At 35.8% G+C, this 23114-nt stretch overlaps 2 protein-coding genes and 1 long non-coding RNA gene across 3 annotated transcripts; 2 read left to right on the top strand and 1 right to left on the bottom strand.

Annotated features, from left to right (window-relative positions):
* Positions 1–589: 589 nt before the first annotated feature.
* Positions 590–5023, bottom strand: LOC120775708 (cuticle protein 18.6-like). The gene is made up of 3 exons (XM_040106023.1): positions 5012–5023; positions 4451–4947; positions 590–1097 (listed from the first exon to the last, which is right to left on the bottom strand). The coding sequence occupies exons 1-3, from the start codon at positions 5021–5023 to the stop codon at positions 590–592; spliced, it is 1017 nt and encodes a 338-aa protein (XP_039961957.1).
* Positions 5024–6774: 1751 nt separating this feature from the next.
* LOC120775736 (larval cuticle protein A2B-like) lies at positions 6775–7411 on the top strand. Its single transcript, XM_040106058.1, has 2 exons — positions 6775–6786; positions 6878–7411. The coding sequence occupies exons 1-2, from the start codon at positions 6775–6777 to the stop codon at positions 7409–7411; spliced, it is 546 nt and encodes a 181-aa protein (XP_039961992.1).
* A 5410-nt stretch (positions 7412–12821) lies between these two features.
* Positions 12822–13261, top strand: LOC120766765. Its single transcript, XR_005704617.1, has 2 exons — positions 12822–12952; positions 13044–13261. It is a non-coding gene; the product is annotated as an uncharacterized LOC120766765 (long non-coding RNA).
* The last annotated feature ends 9853 nt before the right edge of the window (positions 13262–23114 follow it).

Below are 23114 nucleotides of genomic sequence, written 5' to 3'. Positions count from 1 at the left end.
AAAAAACATCGCCAGGCGAGAGGTATGTAGGAGGAACGAAGTCGCTGTTGAAAAGACACAATTCTTTTTTTCACAAATGGATTAAAGTTCAGGGAAACTTCGAGAGGAAGTTAGTAGCTCTATGTCAGCTTAGTTTCAGACTACCAGATCACTAGAGTATTCTTCAAGCAGAGGTGTCTGATTTTAAGGAAGCTGTAGACGCATACTGAGCTATTTTCTCTTAACAAGGTTCATCTTGCCACATTTGTAGCTCTTATTGACCAGTAAGCATACATGGGAGGACAAAAGCCCTTATGATCCATAATTATCTTTTGTTATTACAACGGACCAGAGATTTAAATTGTAGAAGTTGGATCCTTCATTGTCATTTATGCAATGATCAGTGCCTTAACCTAACCTAGCTCAAAATATAGTTAAATAAAATTGATGAAATTAATGAAATTAATGAAATAAGATACGATTTTATATTACATCATTTATTAACTTAAAATTTTGATCGATATAAACATGCATACATAAATTAATAACAAGTACAGATACATTCACAATTATTGATTTCATTGGCTAATATTCGAAGACTTCATAGTCTTTAGTGATGGTAATTGACTGCTGGTGCGGCGTAGTGAGCCACTGGGGCAGCATAATGAGCTACGGGAGCAACAGTCTTGACCACAGCAGGAGCTGAGTAGTGAGCAACTGGAGCAGCGTAGTGAACAGCAGGAGCAGCATAGTGGGCAACTGGAGCGGAGTAGTGGGCAACTGGGGCAACAGTCTTTACAACTGGAGCGACGGCAACAGCTTTTACGAGAGGTTCACGGTTCACGACGGCGTTGAAACCGTTCACGGGATCCGAAGTGTACTGGACGGTGCGTTTGTAACCATCAGCATCAATGAGAGAGTATTCACCATGAACCACATCACCATCACGTTCCTCCACTTGGCTCTTGGAATCACCGGTAAGTTTGTCATCAACGCCATAAGAGAATTTGTATTGAGGATGAGGATCGTATTCCTCCGATTTCACAACAACCTTTTGGGCTACAGCCACAGGTGCTGCGTGCACGGCGACGGCAGGTGCGGCGTGGTATACTGGAGCAACTGGTACATAGCCAGCGCTGGCCGCGGCGACGAAAGCTAGTGCGAATACAAACTGGAAAGGAAAAAATTAAATTTGATATTATTGGCAGCAATTGGATCAGGTTGCTTTAATCTCAAGCAGTCGCTAAATTACCTTGAATGCCATTTTAGAGAAGTGTGGTTGGTTCTTTGTCACAACGAATACAAGAAGTGAATGATAGAAAACAAGAGTTTGTCGCCTATTTTATACTACACCTGTCCGTATTTTTTATTGGAGCGAAAATTGTATAATTGTGCCTTGACAGGTCAGCTCACTTTATCAAAGCATTCAGCACGCTTGATACAAATTTACAAAATTTCGCATACAAAGGTAATGACGTGCGAAAATATTATAAATATGAATTAGTTTATGCTTGACTCATAATTAAATACATACATATCTACATACGAACATGTGTAGATGTTTTTGAATTTTTTGAAGCAGTTCAGTTTGATATTGCTACAATTAGTAACGGTTAAATTTATAACAAATATTGAAGGGTAAAATTTGGACGGAACCATACATTAAAAAACATCGCAAAATTCAAGAATTTGAGGAGTGTGCAGTATTTGAAATATTTGAGATGTTAATGTAGTGAACGGTAGGGGACCGAGGTCCTTGTATTTAGCTCGCCGATTAAGGCAAGCTTAACACCAAATTACATATGACAAGCGGAGTATTTCTATTAATTCAATGAGTATATCTCACATATTGCTTGAAGATGAAAAATTTATCTAGGGATTGAAAAAGTTTTATATAATATGATAAATAAAGTCTAGGGAAAATTTGGCACAATTTTGAACTTTGAAATAATGTAAGACAGCAGATAGGCTCAAAATCGCATTTTAAAGGAAACACACATTTAATAAGTTAGGTTAGGTTAGATTGCTGATCGATGATCGCACGTATAGTCCTTTGTGAAGCCATAGAATATAAGAACTCTTGTGTTCGGACTTAAAGATGGGCAAAACGCTTAGTAGTCAATACAAATTTGCACAAACATTTAATTTACATTCCCGCAAGCTCGGTGGGATGTCTGAACGTATGCGCTCCCAAGTGTTTAAGACTTGACCTCCCAAACGCGGGACAGGCAATAAGCAAGGGTTGAGTTTTTCCACCTCATCTTCTTCCAAACAGCTTCTGCAAACGACGCCTAGTAAGATTCCCAACCTTAAAGCATGGACGATAATAGAGCAATGGCCTGTTAAAAGCCCCACAACTAGGGAAAGGCTTACCTTAGTGATGGCAAACAGATCACTAGATCTCCTGCGATCAATCTTGAGCCAAAAAACTTTTGCGACAGCGCAAGTACCGATGATGGTTCGGTGCTGGCCAAGCTTCCGCGAAGCCCAGCTATCTAGTAGCCGAACACAAGAGGATACGGGAGCACCGATCCACTCCCATTCTACCGATAGCGGTTCTAGGGTACCTTTCCTTGCAAGCTTATCAGCTTTACAATTTCCTGCCATTACGCTATGACCCGGCACCCATACCAGTCTTATCGCAAAGATACTCAATGCTATTGATAGCGAGGTAAGGCACTCCTCTACAAACCCTGAACGCACTGTAAATGAGTTCAAGGCTAGTACCGCCGTTCTGCTACCTGAGTAAGTGACCACTTCTCTGAAGGAGGCTGCACTCCGAAGTAGCAGATCTACTTTTAAAGCTTCGAAGACACTGCAATAGTTAGGAAGTCTGAAACTGGAGTTGATAGAGAGCACCCGGCAGTAAACCCCTTCACCAACCTTCTCCCCAAGGCTTGAACCATCCGTAAAGAATCTCACAGAACAGAAGCAAAGCAGTACTAGCGAGAAAGCTCAGGTCAGAACGCCAAAATCGTAAAACGCTACGCTGATAAGCATGCTGGTCAGGTATCTGGACCAAATATATAAATGATCAGCATGACGAGCTGAGGTCATATATTCATGCTCGTCTGCCTGTATATTGCGAACGAGTCACTTAATTTTTGAGATATCGTTCTGAAATTTTGTACACGTTCTTTTCTCCCCTAGAACAGCTCATTTGTCAGACCACAATAACATGAAGTAGGTTGCCTTTGATATTTCGGGACAATGCTGGTGTTGCAATCTGGCAAATCACAACTTTGTTATTCATATTATAGTAGAGCTTGACATTTTTATGTCCCACATATGTATATATCTAGAACGTTTTGACATATGAACCCTATTTGCAGTAGCTTAAAATATTCATCTTGGCTAAAAATGGAATAGAATCCAGATTATTTTTTACAACTTTTGGCGTGGATTAACTCAGTATCGATGAACTTATTATAATTAAATTTATGTCGATGAAGCTCCATCAAGGGTCAGTGTTCGTCGATGGTATGGTGAATCCAATCGAATTAACAGATCACTCGTATTTCGTGAAGGTCGTCCAAAATCAGTTGTTGTTTCGGAAACTGTTGATGCTGTGCGCAATCTGATATTGCAAGATCGTCTTGTGACCTATCGTGGGATTGAGACAATTATATCATTAGTTAGAACAGCATAGATAGATAGATCTATACCAACAGAGATAGATAAAAAATTAAGGCTTTGCAATGCGACCTATAGCCTATTGCGCCCTCTCCTATATCACATATGGTAACAAAGATCCAGCAGTCTGAATAATTCCAAGAGCTTGCTGGAACTTAGGTCCTTGAGTCTGCTTCTATGAATTGTTAAGCAATCTAGAATCATATGTTCTGGAAGACCACTATACATTCAATATTGCATGAACATTTAATTTTAAAAACAAATTGTTCACCTTGTATTCCACACACTTGGTCAATCGCAAACAAAACGCGTTTTTGGCACCTGTAAAGGCGGTTGATGTGTTCAGAACCTATGTTTTGAGATATGTAGCTCAGTCAGAGCGACAAAAGTACTTCGACAATTAGTTTAAACCCGTACAAAAGTGTATAGGTCTTCATGGAGAATATTTAGAAAACAATAAACAGATTTTGGTTTATCAATATTTGTTTTTGTACTCTTATCTCGTAATATAAAAAGCAACCCTCGTATGGTGTATAGTATACTATAAGTACATATGTAGGACTTACACAATTCTAGCTGCGCTAACATTAAAAACGATTTATTTTTAATTTATCGGTTTCCTTTTATTTAAATAAATTTGTGGTGTTAAATAAATATATGTACATATTCATATGTATATCGATATTAAATAACAAATGGAAATTATTTCCATAAATAACACATTCACCCATTTCAAATCGAATTTTTAACACTTCTTAGGCTTTAATGGTGGTATTTGACGACTGCTGGAGCGGCATAAGAAGTGTAATGGGCAGCTGGAGCGGCGTAGTGAGCCACTGGGGCAGCATAATGAGCTACGGGGGCAACAGTCTTGACTACGGCGGGGGCTGAGTAGTGAGTAACTGGCGCGGCATAGTGAGCAACTGGAGCAGCGTAGTGGGCAACTGGAGCAACAGTTTTAACAACTGGAGCGACGGCAACAGCTTTTACGAGAGGTTCACGGTTCACGACGGCGTTGAAACCATTGATGGGATCAGCAGAGTACTGAACAGTGCGTTTGTAACCATCAGCATCAATCAGAGAGTATTCACCATGAACCACATCACCATCACGTTCCTCCACTTGGCTCTTGGAATCACCGGTGAGTTTGTCATCAACGCCATAAGAGAATTTGTATTGAGGATGAGGATCGTATTCCTCCGATTTCACAACGACTTTTTGGGCTACAGCCACAGGTGCTGCGTGCACGGCGACGGCTGGTGCGGCGTGGTAAACTGGAGCAGCGGGTAGATAGCCAGCGCTAGCTACAGCGACGAAAGCGAATGCGAATACAAACTGCAAAGAGAAATATTCATTTTATTGATATTGGCAAACAATTAGATCAGGTTGGCAAAATTACCTTGAATGCCATGTTTTCGAAATGTGTTGAATAATTTCGGTGTTAAGCGTGTGCTTGGTTCTTTGTCACAACGAATGCAAGAAGTGAATGATGCCAAATATGATTTTGAAAATCTTTTTATACATTTTGCAGTGCGTTAGTTTATCTATGCAGCTATAGCAATGAAAATAACTGTATCTTTGAAGGTGCACACATACTATACACCTACACATAAGAAATTGAGACTTAAGGTGAACCGTGTTAATTGAAAGTTTTACTAATAAAATTACAAATATATGCTTAAATATGTTGTTGCAGTTTGATGTAGCGGCAATCCTGCAGTGAAATAAATTAGTTATAAATGAGTTTACATTAGTAACAACTGTGCGCCTAACTAGCCAACTGACGATCTTCTATTCCTTCACTTAGCTGGTATTTTTGTAGGGTGATGCTCTGTGGGACGTCACTGTCTGTCGGCGAGCACTTATTGATTACAAAAATTTTGATTTCGGTGAAAAATTTACCTATGGCATAATTGCAAATGTAAAGCGATCAATTCTAAAACAAAAAAAATCTTATAAAACTCTTCAATTAGATGGAATAGTTTCTGACTTAATTGTGCGAATTGTGGAAGCCCAGAAGCCTAGCTTTTGAAGGTATAACCTTGATGAATTGTGAAAAATTGTTCGATTTTGATAAGTGGTTCGCTAGATGTCGCCAAACTTGAAATGTTACTAAAACATAACTTACATACATACATACATATATACTTGATAAAGACTCGACTTAAGGTGTTACATGGGTTTACGGGTTTCAAAAAATCGATTTCTTTTTATTGTCTTATTAAATTCTTTAACACCTCTAGATTATTGTCCTAAATTATCAAGTTGATCCGAGTAATAGCTTCGGAGATGCAGCCTTGAGATCTTGTGCGCTCGAGGCTAGCTAGGCTAAGTGCGCCGACTTTAAATGTGTTTTACTCTAAACTGTGTTTTTGAAGTCGGTTGGCAAGATTTCTCGATTTGGAAGAAGAATTTTTTTTCGGTTACAACTATTAAAAAAAAATTGGCGAAATTTGCAGTGAAAATTTCATTTTTTTAATGTCTGCCAAAAATCCATTTTTCAGTTTTTTCCCCTACGTTCAAGTTCTATGTTAAGGTTTCAACTAAAACCATTTTTTCCATTTTGGATTTTAGGAGTTATCTCGCCTACGCGGACGTATCTTTTTTTGAGGGATCACTGGAAATGGGCGGTGTTTAAAATATTTCATAAGTTTGCAGACGAAGGAAAAACAAAATAATAGAAACCACTCATATTGAAAAAAAATTGAGTTTTGGTGATAAAATAGTTATATATTGGTTATATTTGATAGCGGAAACTTAAAATTTTATGCAAATGGCTGCCATACAAATATTACACTTTTTCGTATTCATATTTAAAAGAGCGTATATGTACATATATATATGCATATGTACGGGCACATCTCCAGATTTATATATGCATACATATGTGTGTCTAATTTGAATGTTATTAGTTTCAACTTATTAGCTCTAAGTAGCTTCGACATAAAAATGGAAAAGGAGAGTATATTAGCCCTTTGACTAACTACAGCTGAACAGGTTTTAGCAACAGAAATATGTAGATTGCAGAGCAAAAAACTCACACCAAATTTTCAAGACCAAATGAAAGCGTTGCACTACTATAAAAGTGTCAGCGAATTGACCGATATGTATCATTCACTTCTTGTCTTCGCATTCGCAAGGAACTCAACTAATAATCACGATATGGCTTTCAAGGTAAGTTCAATCACAAAACCGTTAAGCAGCGGGAACTCAATATATAAGAAATATGTTTATATTAAGTTAATAATCAAATTTGCTTTTGCAGTTTGTATTCGCACTCGCTTTCGTCGCCGCGGCCAGCGCTGGCTACATACCCGCTGCTCCAGTATACCACGCCGCACCAGCCGTCGCTGTGCACGCAGCACCTGTGGCTGTAGCTCAAAAGGTTGTGGTGAAGTCGGAGGAATACGATCCTCATCCTCAATACAAATTCTCTTATGGCGTTGATGACAAACTTACCGGTGATTCCAAGAGCCAAGTTGAGGAACGTGATGGTGATGTGGTTCGTGGTGAATACTCTCTGATTGATGCTGATGGTTACAAACGCACTGTGCAATACACTTCTGATCCCGTGAACGGTTTCAATGCCGTCGTGAACCGTGAACCTCTCGTTAAAGCTGTTGCCGTCGCTCCAGTTGTAAAGACTGTTGCCCCAGTTGCCCACTACGCTGCTCCAGTTGCTCACTACGCTGCTCCAGTCGCTCACTACTCAGCCCCTGCTGTGGTCAAGACCGTTGCTCCCGTAGCTCATTATGCTGCCCCAGTGGCTCACTACGCCGCCCCTGCTTACCATCATTAATTCGAAGAGAAGTGTCCAATTTCGAAGACTATTTTAAATGGACGAGTGCGTGAACGCTCAACGAATTGTTAATAATTTTATTCTAATTTATTTCGACGTTAAATAAAAAATAATCTACAAAGCCTATCTGCAGCTGTGTTTAACTAAAGGGGGGTAGCACCCACAAAGGTCGAAAAATGTACTTTTTCGCGATGTATTTTTGGGGAAAATGCAATCGGTAAACATAGGATTGATATCATATATTGTTTTTGCATTAAGGGAAAATTTAAAGAATAGAAAATAACTTTTTTGCATAATGAAGATCAAAGATTTTTTGACTTTTGGATATTCTGGTAAACCTTGTCGCCAGCGGCATCAAAATCTGCGTAAGATCGTGACAGCAATTTTCATTTTTATTATATCACTCTAGAAGGTTTTTCATCTTTGAGCGACCGACACCATAATCCACAAACAAACTTCGAGTTAGAAATACTTCGAGTTATGGAGGGAAATTTGTATGAAATTTTACTTCTACTGGCAGTTCAAGAGTTCGATTTATTTAAGTTCAACTGTATAGGTATATGGTAGTCGAAAAAGTCTTTTCGTATTTTTAATCAAACTTTTTCTTTCTTTCTTTTTTCTTTTTTCTTTATTTTTATTTTTTTTATATTTGTAACTCATTGAACTTTAATGGTCGACCACTATTTGCCATTTTTCCGAAAAACGTTATTCCATCAGTGTAAACCTTTTCTGGTTTCTCGCCGTAAAACTCCGACAAGTAATTTTAATAGGCTTCTCTGAAAGCGAACTTTACTTCATCAAGGGAGTTCTGCATTGACCGAAACAAATGGTAGTCCGATGGTGCAAGGTCAGCACTAAATGATGGATGCATCAAATCTTCCCAGCCAAGCTCTCCCAGTTTTTGCCGAGTCATCAAAAACGTAAGTGGTTTAGCGCTGTCCTGATGGAAGACAAAGCCCATTCTGTTGATCAGTTCTGATCGTTTTTTTTCGATTGCTTGCTTTAATCACATCAGTTGTTGACAGTAAAATGTAGAATCAATCGTTCGACCAGGCTGGAGCAGCATAGTCATAGTGAATGATTCCTTTCCAATCCCACCAGACGCTCAGCATAATCTTTCGAAGCGTCAATCCTGGCTTTGCGACGATTTGTTGAGCTTCACCACGCTTGGACCATGATCTTTTTCGCACATTACTGTCGTATTTGATCCACTTTTCATCTCCAGTTACCAATCGCTTCATAAATGATTTGATTTCATTTCGTTTCAGCAAAGCATCGCAGATGTTAATTCGGTTCATTAAATTTTTCACATACAATCCAAGTGATACCCAAATATCGAGCTTCTTTTTGTGGCCAGCCTTTTTTAAATGGTTCAAAACCGTTTGATGATGAATGTTAAATTCCTTAGCGATGTCATGGCTTCATATGTGATGGTCCTGGTCAATCTTTTCCATAGTTTCATCGACTTTTTCAACGATAGGTCGACCAGAGCGAGGTGCATCTTTTACATCGAAATTTCCAGAATGGAAGTGAGGGAAGCATCGTTGTGCTACATGAACTGATACAGCAACGTCTCTGTTAACTTCGCAAGTTTCATTTGTGGCTTGCGTGGCATTCTTTCCTTTTTCATACAAACATTTCAAAATATAGCAATTTCTTCATTATTTTCATTAATTTTTGAACAGCTGTAACTTTTTTTCAAATTCCCTCAATTTAGTTTTTTATGGTTAAATGAAGCTTAAAATCTCACCTTTCCAACACTATATGGTATGACACCATGTGGTTGGTAGCACTGGAGAAATACGACTACAACGACATCTATTAACAAAATACTAAAAGACTTTTTCGACTACCCAATATACAACTAAATAGTTTGAAACGTTTTCGGCTACTTCCCAATACAATTATACAAATATTTGGAAATAGGAAATGAAACTAGAGTAGTTCTCTTATACTGGCACAAATTTATTCATCACCATCACCATCGTGAAGCAAATAGTTGATGTGAACAATCTTTATGCAAAGTAAATTTTATTCTCTGAATCTTGCCACCTTAAAGTCACCTTTACAATATTCGTAACAAAGCGACAATGGGAGTTTGAGCAAGTTATGTTAGGTCTTTGTTGTCCATTTAGAAAAAAGCGCACACACAAAGGGATTTGCAATTCTTCCCTTTGACCGACTTCTTTTCAACTCTGTAATAAACTTGTGTGCGCAAGCGTACCGACTTACGTGTTGAAATCTATTGTGGCAGCAAGTTAGGACTTGGACTTGGAGGTAAACAGAGTTCATAGAAATGCTTATTTATGAGCATTGGGCTGACCTGTTTCCCGAGGCTCATCTGCTTTGTGTTGATCAGTCCAGTGAAGATCCCTTGGCAGCAACAGCGAAATGCTCATTACAAAATGCTGCGAGCTTAACGAAAGTGCAATGACCGACCGACACAGACACTAGAACCAACCCTTCGACTCCAGCGAGGGATTTTTTTCCCGTTGGCGCGGATTCAAACAACATTTAATCAGACATACAAATACAAAAAGCAGCGATTTGAATTGAAAACAAGCACCAAGGAAATACATTCAATTCATTATGTGCCAATGCACTTCGCATTTTACCACATACAATATAATATACATATGTATGTGTGTGTCAACTTTTGTTGTTTGTTTGTTTATTCAGTTCACGAAGTTACAATTAAGGACGAAACTATAAGAGTCGCGCTCGCATGCATGGCAAATACGTCAGTTATCGTTTTAGATCTTCACGCAAAAATAAAATAAAAATAAAAATCACTCATCGCCGAAAAGATCGCAAATAAACCAATAAATACTGGCACAATAGCGTCTACGAAATATTTCGTTGCGTTCTGCGTCTGCACCTGCCGTTTACATCTTTTTGTGCTTCCACTTTTCGTAAACAAGTTTGTTTGTTATTTTGGAAATTGCATACCTGTAGACGTGGGCTTACATGCACGCGTGTGCATGTGTGTGTGTATGTGTGCTTAATTTATACTTGTAAAAATATTGAAAGGGTTTAAGTTTCCAAGGTCAGTGAAAAATACTTACAAGATCCATTAGTTTAGCTGTACCTTCTGTTCCTTTACAGAATTTTTAAGTAAAAATCATTTACTTTACGTGCACCTGGGCGCTTTTGTAGAACATGCAGCTCCAGCAAGCAGCCATATGTTCAAGGCAACCCTGTAGAAACAATCTTGAAATTACTGCGCAAGGTTTGAGGGAAATTCGTATCAGAAAGCCACGGGCTCAGCATCGACAGTAGTCTCAGTAATTTCATATGGACTCAGGACTCTAGTTTTCAAAATATTTGAGCTTGATGTTTATAGACTTGAAGTCCTCCAAGCGAAATAATTATTCTTTTTTAGAGTCGATTGATAATATTTGAGTAGGAATTATTTGAAAGAGGCATTAGTATATATTATCTTTTAGTTATTTTTAATGTTTTGTTAGCAAATATTAAATTAAGTTTTTTCGGTTCTTTACCTTTTTTTGAATTGTCTAAGCTTTCAATCGTTTCCTTGATTCTTTTTGATCTTAATTGTCGGTTATGGATTCAGTTTTATAGAAATTAGTTAAATTTCTCTTTCAGTTTTATTTTTATAGAAACCATTTAAGTTTCTAACTCTTTTTCGGTTTTATTTTTATTTCTTTATTCTGATGTATAGATCCCATGATTTCATGCATATACGAGTAGTTTCTTCTTCATAATGAAACCTCTCTCAATCTAGAGTTGATGATTGTTAATTGAATTTTATAACCTAATGCCAAGCTCACATAATTTTATTCCATAAACTTTTTATCAGCAAATAATCCCAAATCTGTGCCCTTTGGATGCCTTCTTGTGGTTTTTGAGGTTATAAATGGAAACTTTAAAATTTTTTCAAAAGAAATATGAGTTCGCTTTTTTCACTTTCTATCCGAATTCGTAAATATGAGATGGGTAGCCTATACACAGTGACCATGGAACGCTTTCGGATAAGTTAAAATTCTAAGAGAAGTATTTTTGGGTTATTACAAAGTGGAAACCTACCATAATGGACGATAAATGTGCGTGTGTGTTTTTATTGTCTTGTTAAATTTTACAGCACCTCTAGAATATTGTCCCAAATTCAAGTTGATACAACTTTGAGAACTTGTGCGCTCGAGTCTAGCTAGGCTAAGTGCGCCGTCTTTAAACGTGTTTTTCTCGAAACTGTGTTTTTGACGTCGGTTGGCAAGATTTCTCGAGAACTACTCATCCGATCTTCATGAAATTTGAGATATAATTCTTAAAGACTTGGACAAAGATTTTTTTTTTTGATTTTGTGTAAAAATTTCTGCCAAAAATCCAATTTTGAGCTTTTTTCCCTCTGCAAGGAGTTATCCTGCCAACGCGGGCGCATTTTTTTTGGGAGGGGTCACCGAAAATGGCGTCGCAATGGCCGAGTTTCTTTCCAAAAATTTCAAAATTTCTTTTTTATAGTGTGTGTTTGTAACAATAAAAAATTATAAATTTTTATATGAGAAAAGAAATTTTGAAAAAAGGCTTTTTTTTACCCGAGGAAACCCATGCACCCCTGAAGCCTCCTACAAATGACCGTCACAATAAAGATTTCAACTCAGATCAGTGCTCAAATAAGAGAGCTTGGTTGATTTTTTTTTACTTTTACGAAAGAATTCCGTTGAACGTATAATTCTAGAAAAAATCTCTGACTCCAAAAAAAAATTAAAAAATTAAACCAAAACTAATTCTAGAATAATTTAAAAACAAAATTGTATTAAAAATAAAAGTTATGAAGAAATTAACCAAATTTTTCCAATTTTCAGAATTTTCAAACAGAAAATTCCAAAAAAAATAATTAAAATGTTGTTTAGATTTCCTAGCGGGCATGAAATGCTGGAGAATGCATCTTTTACAAGATGTCAGCTTTTTTTGCAGAAATGTCTACGCTTTTTTTCGCCACGACGCGTAAGACTATATTACATGTATTTACGAGGTAAAATAGCATAATACGATTGCAGCGACAAAGTCTGTGTTCTGGAGTGGAATATAAAGAAGTGAAGCAGCGCCCCTTCAATTGTATTGCATCACAAGGCTGGTAGCGAGGCAAGGATAAAAAACAAATCTGGATGAGCAGAACCAGACTGGTGAGCAAAAAATGGCTAGCGCAGCAGAAAAGTGAAAAAGGGAGACACTCTCGTGTGAATGTGTGTGTGTGAATGTATGTGAGCATGTCAACAAGGAGTTTTGCAAAAGTTTATGCTGAAATGCAGTGATCTGTGCATTACATACTTTCGTATGTGCGTGTGTGTGTTTGTGTGGCTGGATTCTTGAAAGAGAACACTTTAAGTTTTGCTGCAGATATAAATATGGGTTCAAACACAAGCAGCTTCATTCAGTGTTTTGTGTTGAGTCTGAGGAGTTCGATGAAAAATATTTAAATTTAAATTTTAGTCTGCCATCCAAATTCCATGCAACTTGTGAGAATCCTGACCGAGCAGCGGCACTTCAAGCAGTGATTAGTGAGCGTGTTTCGCATTTGCGGTAAGTGTGACAATTATATAATAAATATTATTAATTTTTGTGCTACGTTAAATGTTAAAGTGTGTAATTCATGAATTTTTGTTGATTGCAGTGAAATATATTTGCTCGGTCATGGAAGAAAAGCTTGCTTTCACACTTCATGCCATCAGTACCATACATTCGGACTCATTGAACTACTTTGCCACTCATCATCGAACATTGAATCGCAAAAATAACGTTGGAAGACCTCAAACGCAGTCTCGGCCATTGGACAAAATTGTGATTTTTCATAGTTTAGGTTCAACGAATAAAAAAATACAATAGACAATATTTGGTGCTTGGCTTTTGAATGTCTTGTGGGGTGTATTGAGAATGTTTTATGGCCTGCTGTTGCGATTTCGTAGAAAAAAATATTTATTTGTGACTGTGTACTGAAGATATTAATAATTTTGATTTTTTTGATTGCATTAATTGATTTATTTTCTGCAAATTATACGTTAAAGCGTGCGTTGGAAATTGGTTTTAAAATATTTGAAATACTGCCGAGCAAGCATTGAAGCACAAAATACTCCTTCCCATCAACATAAAAAAAAAACCATGAAAATATACACAATTAAATAAATTTGTAATACTCAAGTGCTTACTTTTTCGAAATGTCAAAAGCTTATAGAAATGACTAAGGTGGAAATGTACGGATTTTCATGTCAAAGGTTGGGTTTTTATACCCTGCACAAGGTATCTTAAGTTTTGACATGAACGATTTGGGAAAGTCCGTCTGCCTGCATATACATTTGCGAACTAGTCCCTCAGTTTTGGAAATATTAATCTGAAAACTTTCACTTGTTCTATTCTCCACAATATATTGTTTGTTTGTAGAAATCGACGATATCGGACCAATATTTGTTATAGCTGCCATACGAATTGACCGATCAAACTTAAGTACCTGTATGAGAAACTTTTTTATTTGACGAGCTATCTACACGAATCTTTGGCACAGCTTATTTCCATAGACACCGCTATCATCTTCTAGTCTATTGTTTAGATCGGATCACTATATCATATAGCTCTCATACAAACTGACTGTTCAAAATCAGCTTCTTGTACACAAAACTTTTTCATTTGACAAGATATCGACACGAAATTTGACAGAAAATATTTTCCAAGGCAACTCTACAATTTTCGAACATATTATTCAGATCGGATCACTATGGCGCATAGCTCTCATACAAACGGACCAATTAAAATCAATATACAGATTTTTTATACCCTTTTTAAGGTACAAGAAATGCACCTGTGAAGGGTATTATTGCATTACAGCATTACACTAAATTATTGCAAGCAATATTTAGAGTAATGAGTCAGTAAAAACAAGCTTTAAATTGAAATATGCACCATTTCTTATTAATTTACCGAAACTTTTTTTTGCAAAATTATGGCTAAATAAATCTCTGCATTTCATATGAATTTACAACAAAATTCAAAATTAGCAAATCACATTTATCAATAACATTTTTAACTCACTCGCATTTATCTATCATTTACCGTTATGTTATTATTGTCATTGCCAAACTTGGTGAAACAGTTATGCTGAGTGCTCGCACATTGAAATGTCGAACTCTGAAACACCGTTTGAAACTGGTAGTTTGAAGGTACAATGGGCATGTCAATTTGTATGTGTATGTGTGTACGTGTGTGTTGGTGCATGCAATAACGGTAGACATAGCCATGAGTCGTTGGGGACAATAGCAAAGTGGCATTGTTGCATTTCATTTCGCTTTTTATGCACATACACACAGTCATACATACATACACACATCTATATGTGTATCAAAACCGAAACTATTTGGTCGATTGCTCAATTGGCTGCATTCATAAACATAATCGTTCATTGCTACTTACTTTCATTCAAACTACTCGCCGTGTTGTTGTATTTGTGCCTTAAGCCGCGCTGTGCTTTTTATAGAAAGAAAATTAAGCATTGTCTGGTGACGAATACATACGAACATGTGTGCACTTGTATGTAGATGTGCTTGTGCACTCCAATTACCGCTGTTTGGCCTTTCAAGGCCATTTCAGGTTTTGCTCTGCACATAATAAGCCTAATAAAAGTAATGAGTTGCAAGTCTTATTCTCGCATGACATTCGAAGATAAGTATGTGCGCACACACATCCATACATAACATGTATGTTTGCACAAATCAAAAAAAATGGAAACAAAGACATGGCAGGTGCATGCTAAGGTATGCACTAAAATAGATTCGCGCCCGGAATGCGCCCGAGACACACTTATTTACGCTCAATAATTAATGATCTCGCTTACTTGAAATCATTTTATAATCCAAAAAAGTAGAAAATGATTAAGCTATGACTGCGCATTTTTTGGGTAAAGCTTGCTCGCACGAACTCTTATCTTAAGCGGATATTGTTGAATTAATTATTAAATGCTTAATTATCGTTTTACAATTGAGATTTACTTATACTATTGAATTAAAAATATTAGTTAAAAATTAGCTCAATAATTGAAGTAAAGGGTGATCCATTTCGACGTTCCCAACTTTTTTAAAGAAAAAAAGAGAATGTTTAATATCATTCGAAAGAACATTCTTTGGCATTTATTTTTAGAAGATAACCTTTTTCAAAATTTCAATGGCCGCGGCTACGTCTCACATGGTCCATCCGTTGAGTCCAATTTTCGATGACTCATTCGAGCATTTCGACTGGTAACTAACGATTGTCACGGCCTGAATCGAAGTTGAATGATTTGTAAACGTTGTTCAGGTTTAAGTACATTCATAATGAAATGTCAAACAATACTGAACAAAAATAACATGACAGCTTGACATGACTCACGCGTGATCTGTCAAAAAAAGGCTATTGAAAAAAGTTCTTCTGCTTGGATCACCCGTTATAAATTTAATAATTTGAAAATTTCAAAAAAAGCTCACATAACCATTAAAGTAGTGATTTGAATTTAGTTTCAAAAGTAATTTCCGGCAAGGAGTACTTTGTTTTGATGCAGAGGTGGAGATGCATTGCAATGTTAGCTGAGCAGAAAATTTTATAGATTGTTAATTTGATAAATATGTTTCTTGCGATCCAAGGGATGTTGGTGTTGCAGATAGGTGAAGTTGGACCATTGCCACGTCCACCAAATGCCGTTAATAGAAAATTTATAAAGTATTATAACTAAGCTTAAGAAATACAAAGATGAGATACAAAACTGAAATTTGGTACAGGAAATCTGTGTAGAAAGAGATATTTACTGTTTGAAATTTTTTAAAAAGTGGGCAATACCATCTAATAGTTTTAAAATAAATATTTTACAACCCATAAGAGCTATTTTATTCTAACTTACTAATTCGAAGTCCTTGTGGCACCTCTTCATACACTGTTAAAACGGGTGAAATCGGACCATGATCACACCCACTCATAATAGTTATATTAAAAACTACTAAAAGTGCGATGACTCAATAAATAAAAATGTTAGGGGCATTAAATTTACACCCGATATGGCCTAAATGGGCGAGTAATAAAATTAAACAATGGATGTGGTACCTTTAAATGTCCTTATATCTAAGGAACAACTTTAACAATCTCAGCCGAAGTTGGTGGTATGACAGTATTTTGATATTCTTACGTACAACAACCACGATTACTCCCTTTTCCCATTTAAATTCCATTGGATTTAATCACTTTACAGATTAAGATAACACCGGTCAACAAAAAAAAAAATATTTTTTTTGGGGTTTCTGTTCTCATGCTTGAATTTTGATTCTAGACATTGAAAACACTTAAATATTAATCTTTAGTTGTTTAAGTTTGCTTTTGGGCTGATCTACATCGATAAGTATATTTGGGGTTTAATACGAGAGAGCTCATATGAGCATAAAAGAAATACAAAAAATATTCACTTTTAGACAGTAATTTCTTGTTATTTTACATTTATGTATATATTATTGTTTATCACACATCTTGAATAAAAACGACTTTTGTATCTAAAAAAAAGTTTTCTAATTATAATCTATAGTGAAATTATAGAAAAATTATAAAAATCATCGAAAAATTGCTCTAATTTCTACGAAAGCAAACTTTAACCGGAAAAAAAATGTTTTCCTTATTTTTGTTATAGGAGAAACTAAAATTTTACACGTAGATGTCAGTCCCAAAAATCGTGTTGACCGGTGTATTAAGAAAATAAGATACCAATAAGTTCTTGAAACAAAAGTTTGCACAAATAGTGACCCTATACCTCAGGCGTGTTATCTCACGTAAAAAAATAGTCAAAGTCCAAAAATTTTCAAGTTCCCAATTTTAACTCGTATAACTTTTTTTAACTAAAATATCGGCAAAACTATGAGATATTTTACTGAAATTAAAAAATAATATTTTTCTAAAAATAGTGTACCCTTGTGTCAAAAATGAGTAAAATTAGACCAATATTTCCTCTCACCCCCTATACTACTATGAGCAAAAAAAAAGTAAGACTTTGTTCATAATTTATTCTTCAAAATCTATGTCGTACTCTCAAAGTAATCTCTCTTGGCCACAATACACTTGTGTCAACATTTTTTCCAGTCCTCGAAACAGCTGTTAAAGTCCATTTCCGGAATAGCCTTCAAAGCGCGTAGCGACGCACATTTAATGTCTTAAATTGACTCAAAACGGTTTCCCCGGAGCGGTCGTTTGAGTTTGCTAAATAGTCAGAAGTTTCATAGAGTAAAATCAGACGAATACCGTGGTTGTGGCACGATATTGGTTAAAAATTTGACGAAAAACTCACGAAAACTCAATGAAGTATGCGACTGTGCTTATCGTGGTGCAAAAATCAAGAGGTGTCGGTCCATAATTATGGCATCTTTTTACGAAAAGCTTTGCGAAAACGGCACGTTAACGTTCGAAAAAATTTGGTGATTTTGTAATTTTCACTTTTCTTAGGCCCAAGTGATCTTTCAAAATGGTTTTCACTGATACTTTCACTATTTAAACGATGCCAGTAAGAGCTCTGACTTTTCGTCGTAGATTCTCAAGCATTTTCCTTTATTTTATTGACATGTTGATCAACGCGATCTACCTCTTTCTTGCATAATTTCACTCATCGTAAGAATTGCCGAAATTGCTATATCGGTGAATACGATGATTGCAACACGAAAATTCAATTTAATATTATTGCTATTTTAAAGAGCTAGAGTGATACCATACAAAATCATTGTTGGAACATTATTAATAATATAACCTTGAAAATATATAAATAATAAGTGACTTGATATGAAATTAATATCATTCCACAGTTAATTTATTTTATTAGAAAATTTTGCTAAATATTTTCAAAATTTAAAACTTTGTATATACGAAACATTGCTCTTAGTACCAGCTCGAGTGGTGGAACTCTAATTTTTCGACACGAGTCTCTTGCTTAATCAAAAATAATTTAATTAGTTGCCTGTCATAATTTTCGTGCAACAAAAAAATGCTGTGGACGGAGCACACACACACATATTTCCTTTACGAGTATATACTCGTACATATGTATATACACAATATATGTATATATAGGATATACATACATATATAAATGCATTTGTCGGTACAGAATTCTAACGGACCATTGGTCCACGGTTGCCCAAGCTAAATTGATTCCGTTTTCGATGTTTTGTTGCGTTTCAACACACCACTCAACAGGGAATTGGCGGGCAAGAACAAGCATTTGTTGAAAAGTACTAAACATTTTTGACATTATTCCTCTTTTAGCCACACACACACACTCGTTGCCCACATAAACCAATTTCGTTGAACACCCTTATGGGTGATCAATCTTAAATTTTCACCGCTTCTGTCAGCCAGCATTTCCAAAAGTGGAGATGTGCATTCAAGTACAAGAACAAGCACAAACACAAACACATAGTTGCAGAGAAAAACACGCTGCTACTTCGCTGACTGTCAAATGAATGTAAGCACACATACATACATACTCGCATAGCCTACATATAGATTACCAGCTGGTCCAAGTGGCGAAGAAAACAGCCAGCACCGGATAGCCGGCATTCGGTTGCTTTCATGTAATGGCGACAATGTGTCCCTCAAATACCATATCCTAATGGTATGTGTGTTCATGCAGTGGCTGCTGGAGCCGAATGCGTTAATTTCATGACAGCCACTCGGTGGGTTATGCGTTCGATCCCTGGCCGGAGAGGCTACGCAAAAAAGCTTCTTAGAACAATCCATCTGTCTTTTGGTGCGAGTTAAGGGGTTACGTGGGCTTACGAGTTTCAAAAAATCTAATTATTTTTATTGACTTATTAAATTCTATAAAACCTCTGGAATATTGTCCTAAATTTTAAAGTTGATCCAAGTAATAGTTTCGGAGATACAGCCTTGACAACTAGTGCGATCGAAGCTGGCTAGGCTAAATGCGCCGTCTTTAAACGCGTTTCTCTCGAAACTGTGTTTTTCTCGAGAACTGCTCAACCGGTCTTCATGAAATTTCACACAGGTCTTTGAGATACAATTCTTAAAGACTTGTACGAAGAGTTTTTTTATCTCTTCGATCGACTGAAAACGGGCTCTATTTGGACGATTGTTGATTTTTTTGCATGTCAAACTCATAAACCAGTATGAATGTATGATCGGAAATCGCACGATCAAATATGTCCAAAGAGACTTGTTAACGATACTCTTTTTGAAAAAAATTCAGCTTTATCGGGACGAGTCGAGCAAGAACGCGTTTCATACCCAAAATATCCAACAAATCTATTCGGGCAGACTCGCGAAAAATGTCGAGTTCTCTTGCCATCTTGTTTGACGATTTTCGAGCACCATATCATTCACTTTTTTAATAATTTCATCAGTTCATGTGGCCGAAGGTCGTCCAATACGAGGCATGAGGCATATATTCAACAATCTCTCGACCGTCTTTGAAAGCTTTGCACCACTCGTAGGATTATGTTTTTGATAAAACTGAATCAAAAAGTGTTATAAGGTACCGTTAAGCGAATATAAAAAAATTTTAATTGACAGAAATCATTTTTTTCCGAAAAATTTAATCTCTCAATTTCCGTATAAAAACCGATGAAAGAAAGTAAGTCGTTTAAAATATATTCCCTGAAATATATACACATATACATAAATACATATACTTGTATATCTCCATTTAATTCTGCAACAGCTCAATTCATATGCTGAGCAAATCTACAGTTTATTGAAAGGTACTTGAAGGCTCCCCGCAGTTGGCTCAAATTGGGCGACTTGAGTTCTAAGCGTACCAATGTTTACAATGCTGCGTCCAGCCACGAGGCTACTAGATTACAACCGGCATTACACACATCCAAGCGCATATGTTGACGCATGTGCAAATACATGCGGACGTACACATGAGTATGTTTCTATATGTGCCACAGGATGTATAAAGGCCGTTTCATATACATACATATGCACATGCATAGAATATCGGAAGAAAGGCACTGCGAGATATGCAGTCACAGGCGTTGACATTAAAATCATCCATCTTTTAGCTGTCAGTCAAAATTTTCGCCGAAAAGGACGGAAATTTGTTTTTCTTCTCTATGGCATTTCCACGCTTTCTTTTTATTTCAAATTTTTTTTTATCCATGGATATTTTCGAATGTTAGTAGTTTTGTTGCTACTAACATTTCGTTTGCTGTTGCGTCAGCGTGGCGTGCGAAAGGAATATTTGTAAGTTTGGTGCTGGCACGCAATTGTACGCACATACATACATACGTACATACATATATGTATATATGTTTTTGTGTTAATCATTAAAGTCTAGCGAGAAATAAAAGTCGCTAATAAAGTTGTTAAATTTTTTTGAGAGATTGCGTGCCGAAACTTATAAATACTGTATATCGTCACCTAAAATACAAAACAACGTATCATCAAAACAATCGAAATTGAGTTTTTTATTGCTCACGATTTACTAAATCATGTTACAAATATGTAGCATAAAATTTTGAGCTTTTATTGTACGATATAACCAATAAATAATCCATGTATAACTAATACATAACCCATATATAACCGTTATATAACCATTATATAACTAATATATAACCATTAAATAACCTATTTTTTAACCATTATATAACCAAAACTCAAATTTTGTTTTAATGTGAGTGGTTTCTATTATATATTTTTTCCTTTGCCTGTAAACTTATGAAAAGTGATGTTAGGTTATTTTGCATTTTAAGTGACGATATGAAGTTTCTAAAGCTTATAACGGTATAAAAAAAATTTAGTGTTGTTAGGGTATTAGTGATAACTGTTTCTGCTGTTAAATTCAAGTATTGCTTCAATTCAATTTTGCACGTTTATGTTTATTAACTGTTTCAAAGCAGTTTATCTTAGCTTCGTTTTTGTTTTTGTTTTTAATTACATTTAATTGTAAAATACTTATTTATGAGCATATTTATTATTAATTACTTTTAATAATTACATTTATCTTTATATTTAATATTTGAAAAAAATATCGCAACGCATTTGTTGTTTTTGTTTTTGTTTTGATATTTTTCGCAATTCATTAGTAACATAACTACAATTTATTTATTACAATATCTCGCATACAAAATTGCACTTGAACCGGAACGGATTCAATTTTTAAGAGATTTTTTGCTTTGCCAAGCAAAATTATATATAATACAATTGAAAATTTAAGTTTGATACGAAACACAAACAACAAAAAGCCATAATAAAATATTGCTAAATGTTTATTTTGAATAATTTATTATCAATTGCTAATCACTATTGATTTTTTGAGGCAAAACGTGTCGCAAACAACTTCGATTTCAAATCAACATAAATACAACTATTAGAAAAGCTACGATTTTTATGGAATTCTGTGCATTTTTTTATTTTAATTACTTATGCTACTGATTAATTTCTATACGGCGCACATATGTAATTCATATTCATAAACTTATATAGTATACTATATACAGGTTTTTTTAACTAGATATTATCATTGGGACTTACTATAGCTAATTTCTAAGAAATTATTGTTGTATATAATATATATGTACATATGTGCATTTATGTATATATATAGATAAGTATGTATGAATGTATAATTGTTAATATCACTCCATATCATAGTGTGTGCCTGATTTTATTACATGAACATTGCCAAATACTAAAAAAATGTTTCCTGGGTCTCATAAAGGTACCTCACATACAATCAGCAATCATATGGAACAAAGTCAGCCGGATATTCGAAAATCCTGATATTAGTTATATGGGGGCTAGGTCAAGTTCTTACCCAATTTTATCAATTTTAGGCACAAAAATACACTATTGTGAGTAAAACAGGCTCTCTTTTCGTTCAGATAACTCACATATTGACCGGTATGTGGGGACAAAGTCACCCGGAATTTTAAATATCTTTATATTAGGCAGGTATTGACTCGATTCAACCCATTTTTGACGCAAGCGTTACTATTGTCAGGAAAAGATTCTCTTTGAATTTCTATTGTATATCCTGTATACATTGACCGATATTTTCGGTTAAAAGTCAACCATAGGGTCTGGGGTCCACATATTCGGTATCTAGGCGCTTGAAGAGTTACGGTTGGATTAGGACAATTTTTGGTCATATGGTGACGTACTTTAATGGAATCATATCAGGTTATGGTAATTAGTTCTTGCTTTGTGTACTGGAAAGGGAAATTTAATTTAAAATGGTACTATATGGGAAGTAGGTGTGATTACTGTCCGATTTCGCCCATTTTCCCGCCGTGGCATAGAAATTTCAGTAGAATAACATGTACCGAAATGGATTGAATTTGGTACGGCGCGTCTTGAGATATGTGTTTTCCCCCTAAAGTGGGCTCTGCCACGTCCATTGTCCAATTTTGATTTCAATTAAAGCTCTGTGATAACATCTTGGTAAAATTGAATGACTCTGGCGCATTTAGTTATAGATTTGTACTGTCAGTAGCAGTTCTTATAATATTTCAGCAGGGAAATTTCGTTGTTGTAGCTTTAGTGGTTTAGGAGATATATACAATAAACTTATTAGATAGCGGGACCACGCCCACTTTTCTAACTATTTACTGTGATCCCAGAGTGCTTAGTTATGGCACTTTATAGGTTTTCGTTTAATAGCGTTTTGTGGGCGTGGCAGTGAACCAGTTATGGCCAACTACGAACGCGTATTTTTTTATTTTACTGAGAAACG

The sequence above is a fragment of the Bactrocera tryoni genome, chromosome 1 (genome assembly GCF_016617805.1).
Source record: "Bactrocera tryoni isolate S06 chromosome 1, CSIRO_BtryS06_freeze2, whole genome shotgun sequence".
NCBI classification, from domain to species: Eukaryota; Metazoa; Arthropoda; class Insecta; order Diptera; family Tephritidae; genus Bactrocera; species Bactrocera tryoni.
The sequence above is the reverse complement of the archived record's forward strand: the minus strand, read 5'-3'. Positions and strand labels throughout refer to the sequence as shown.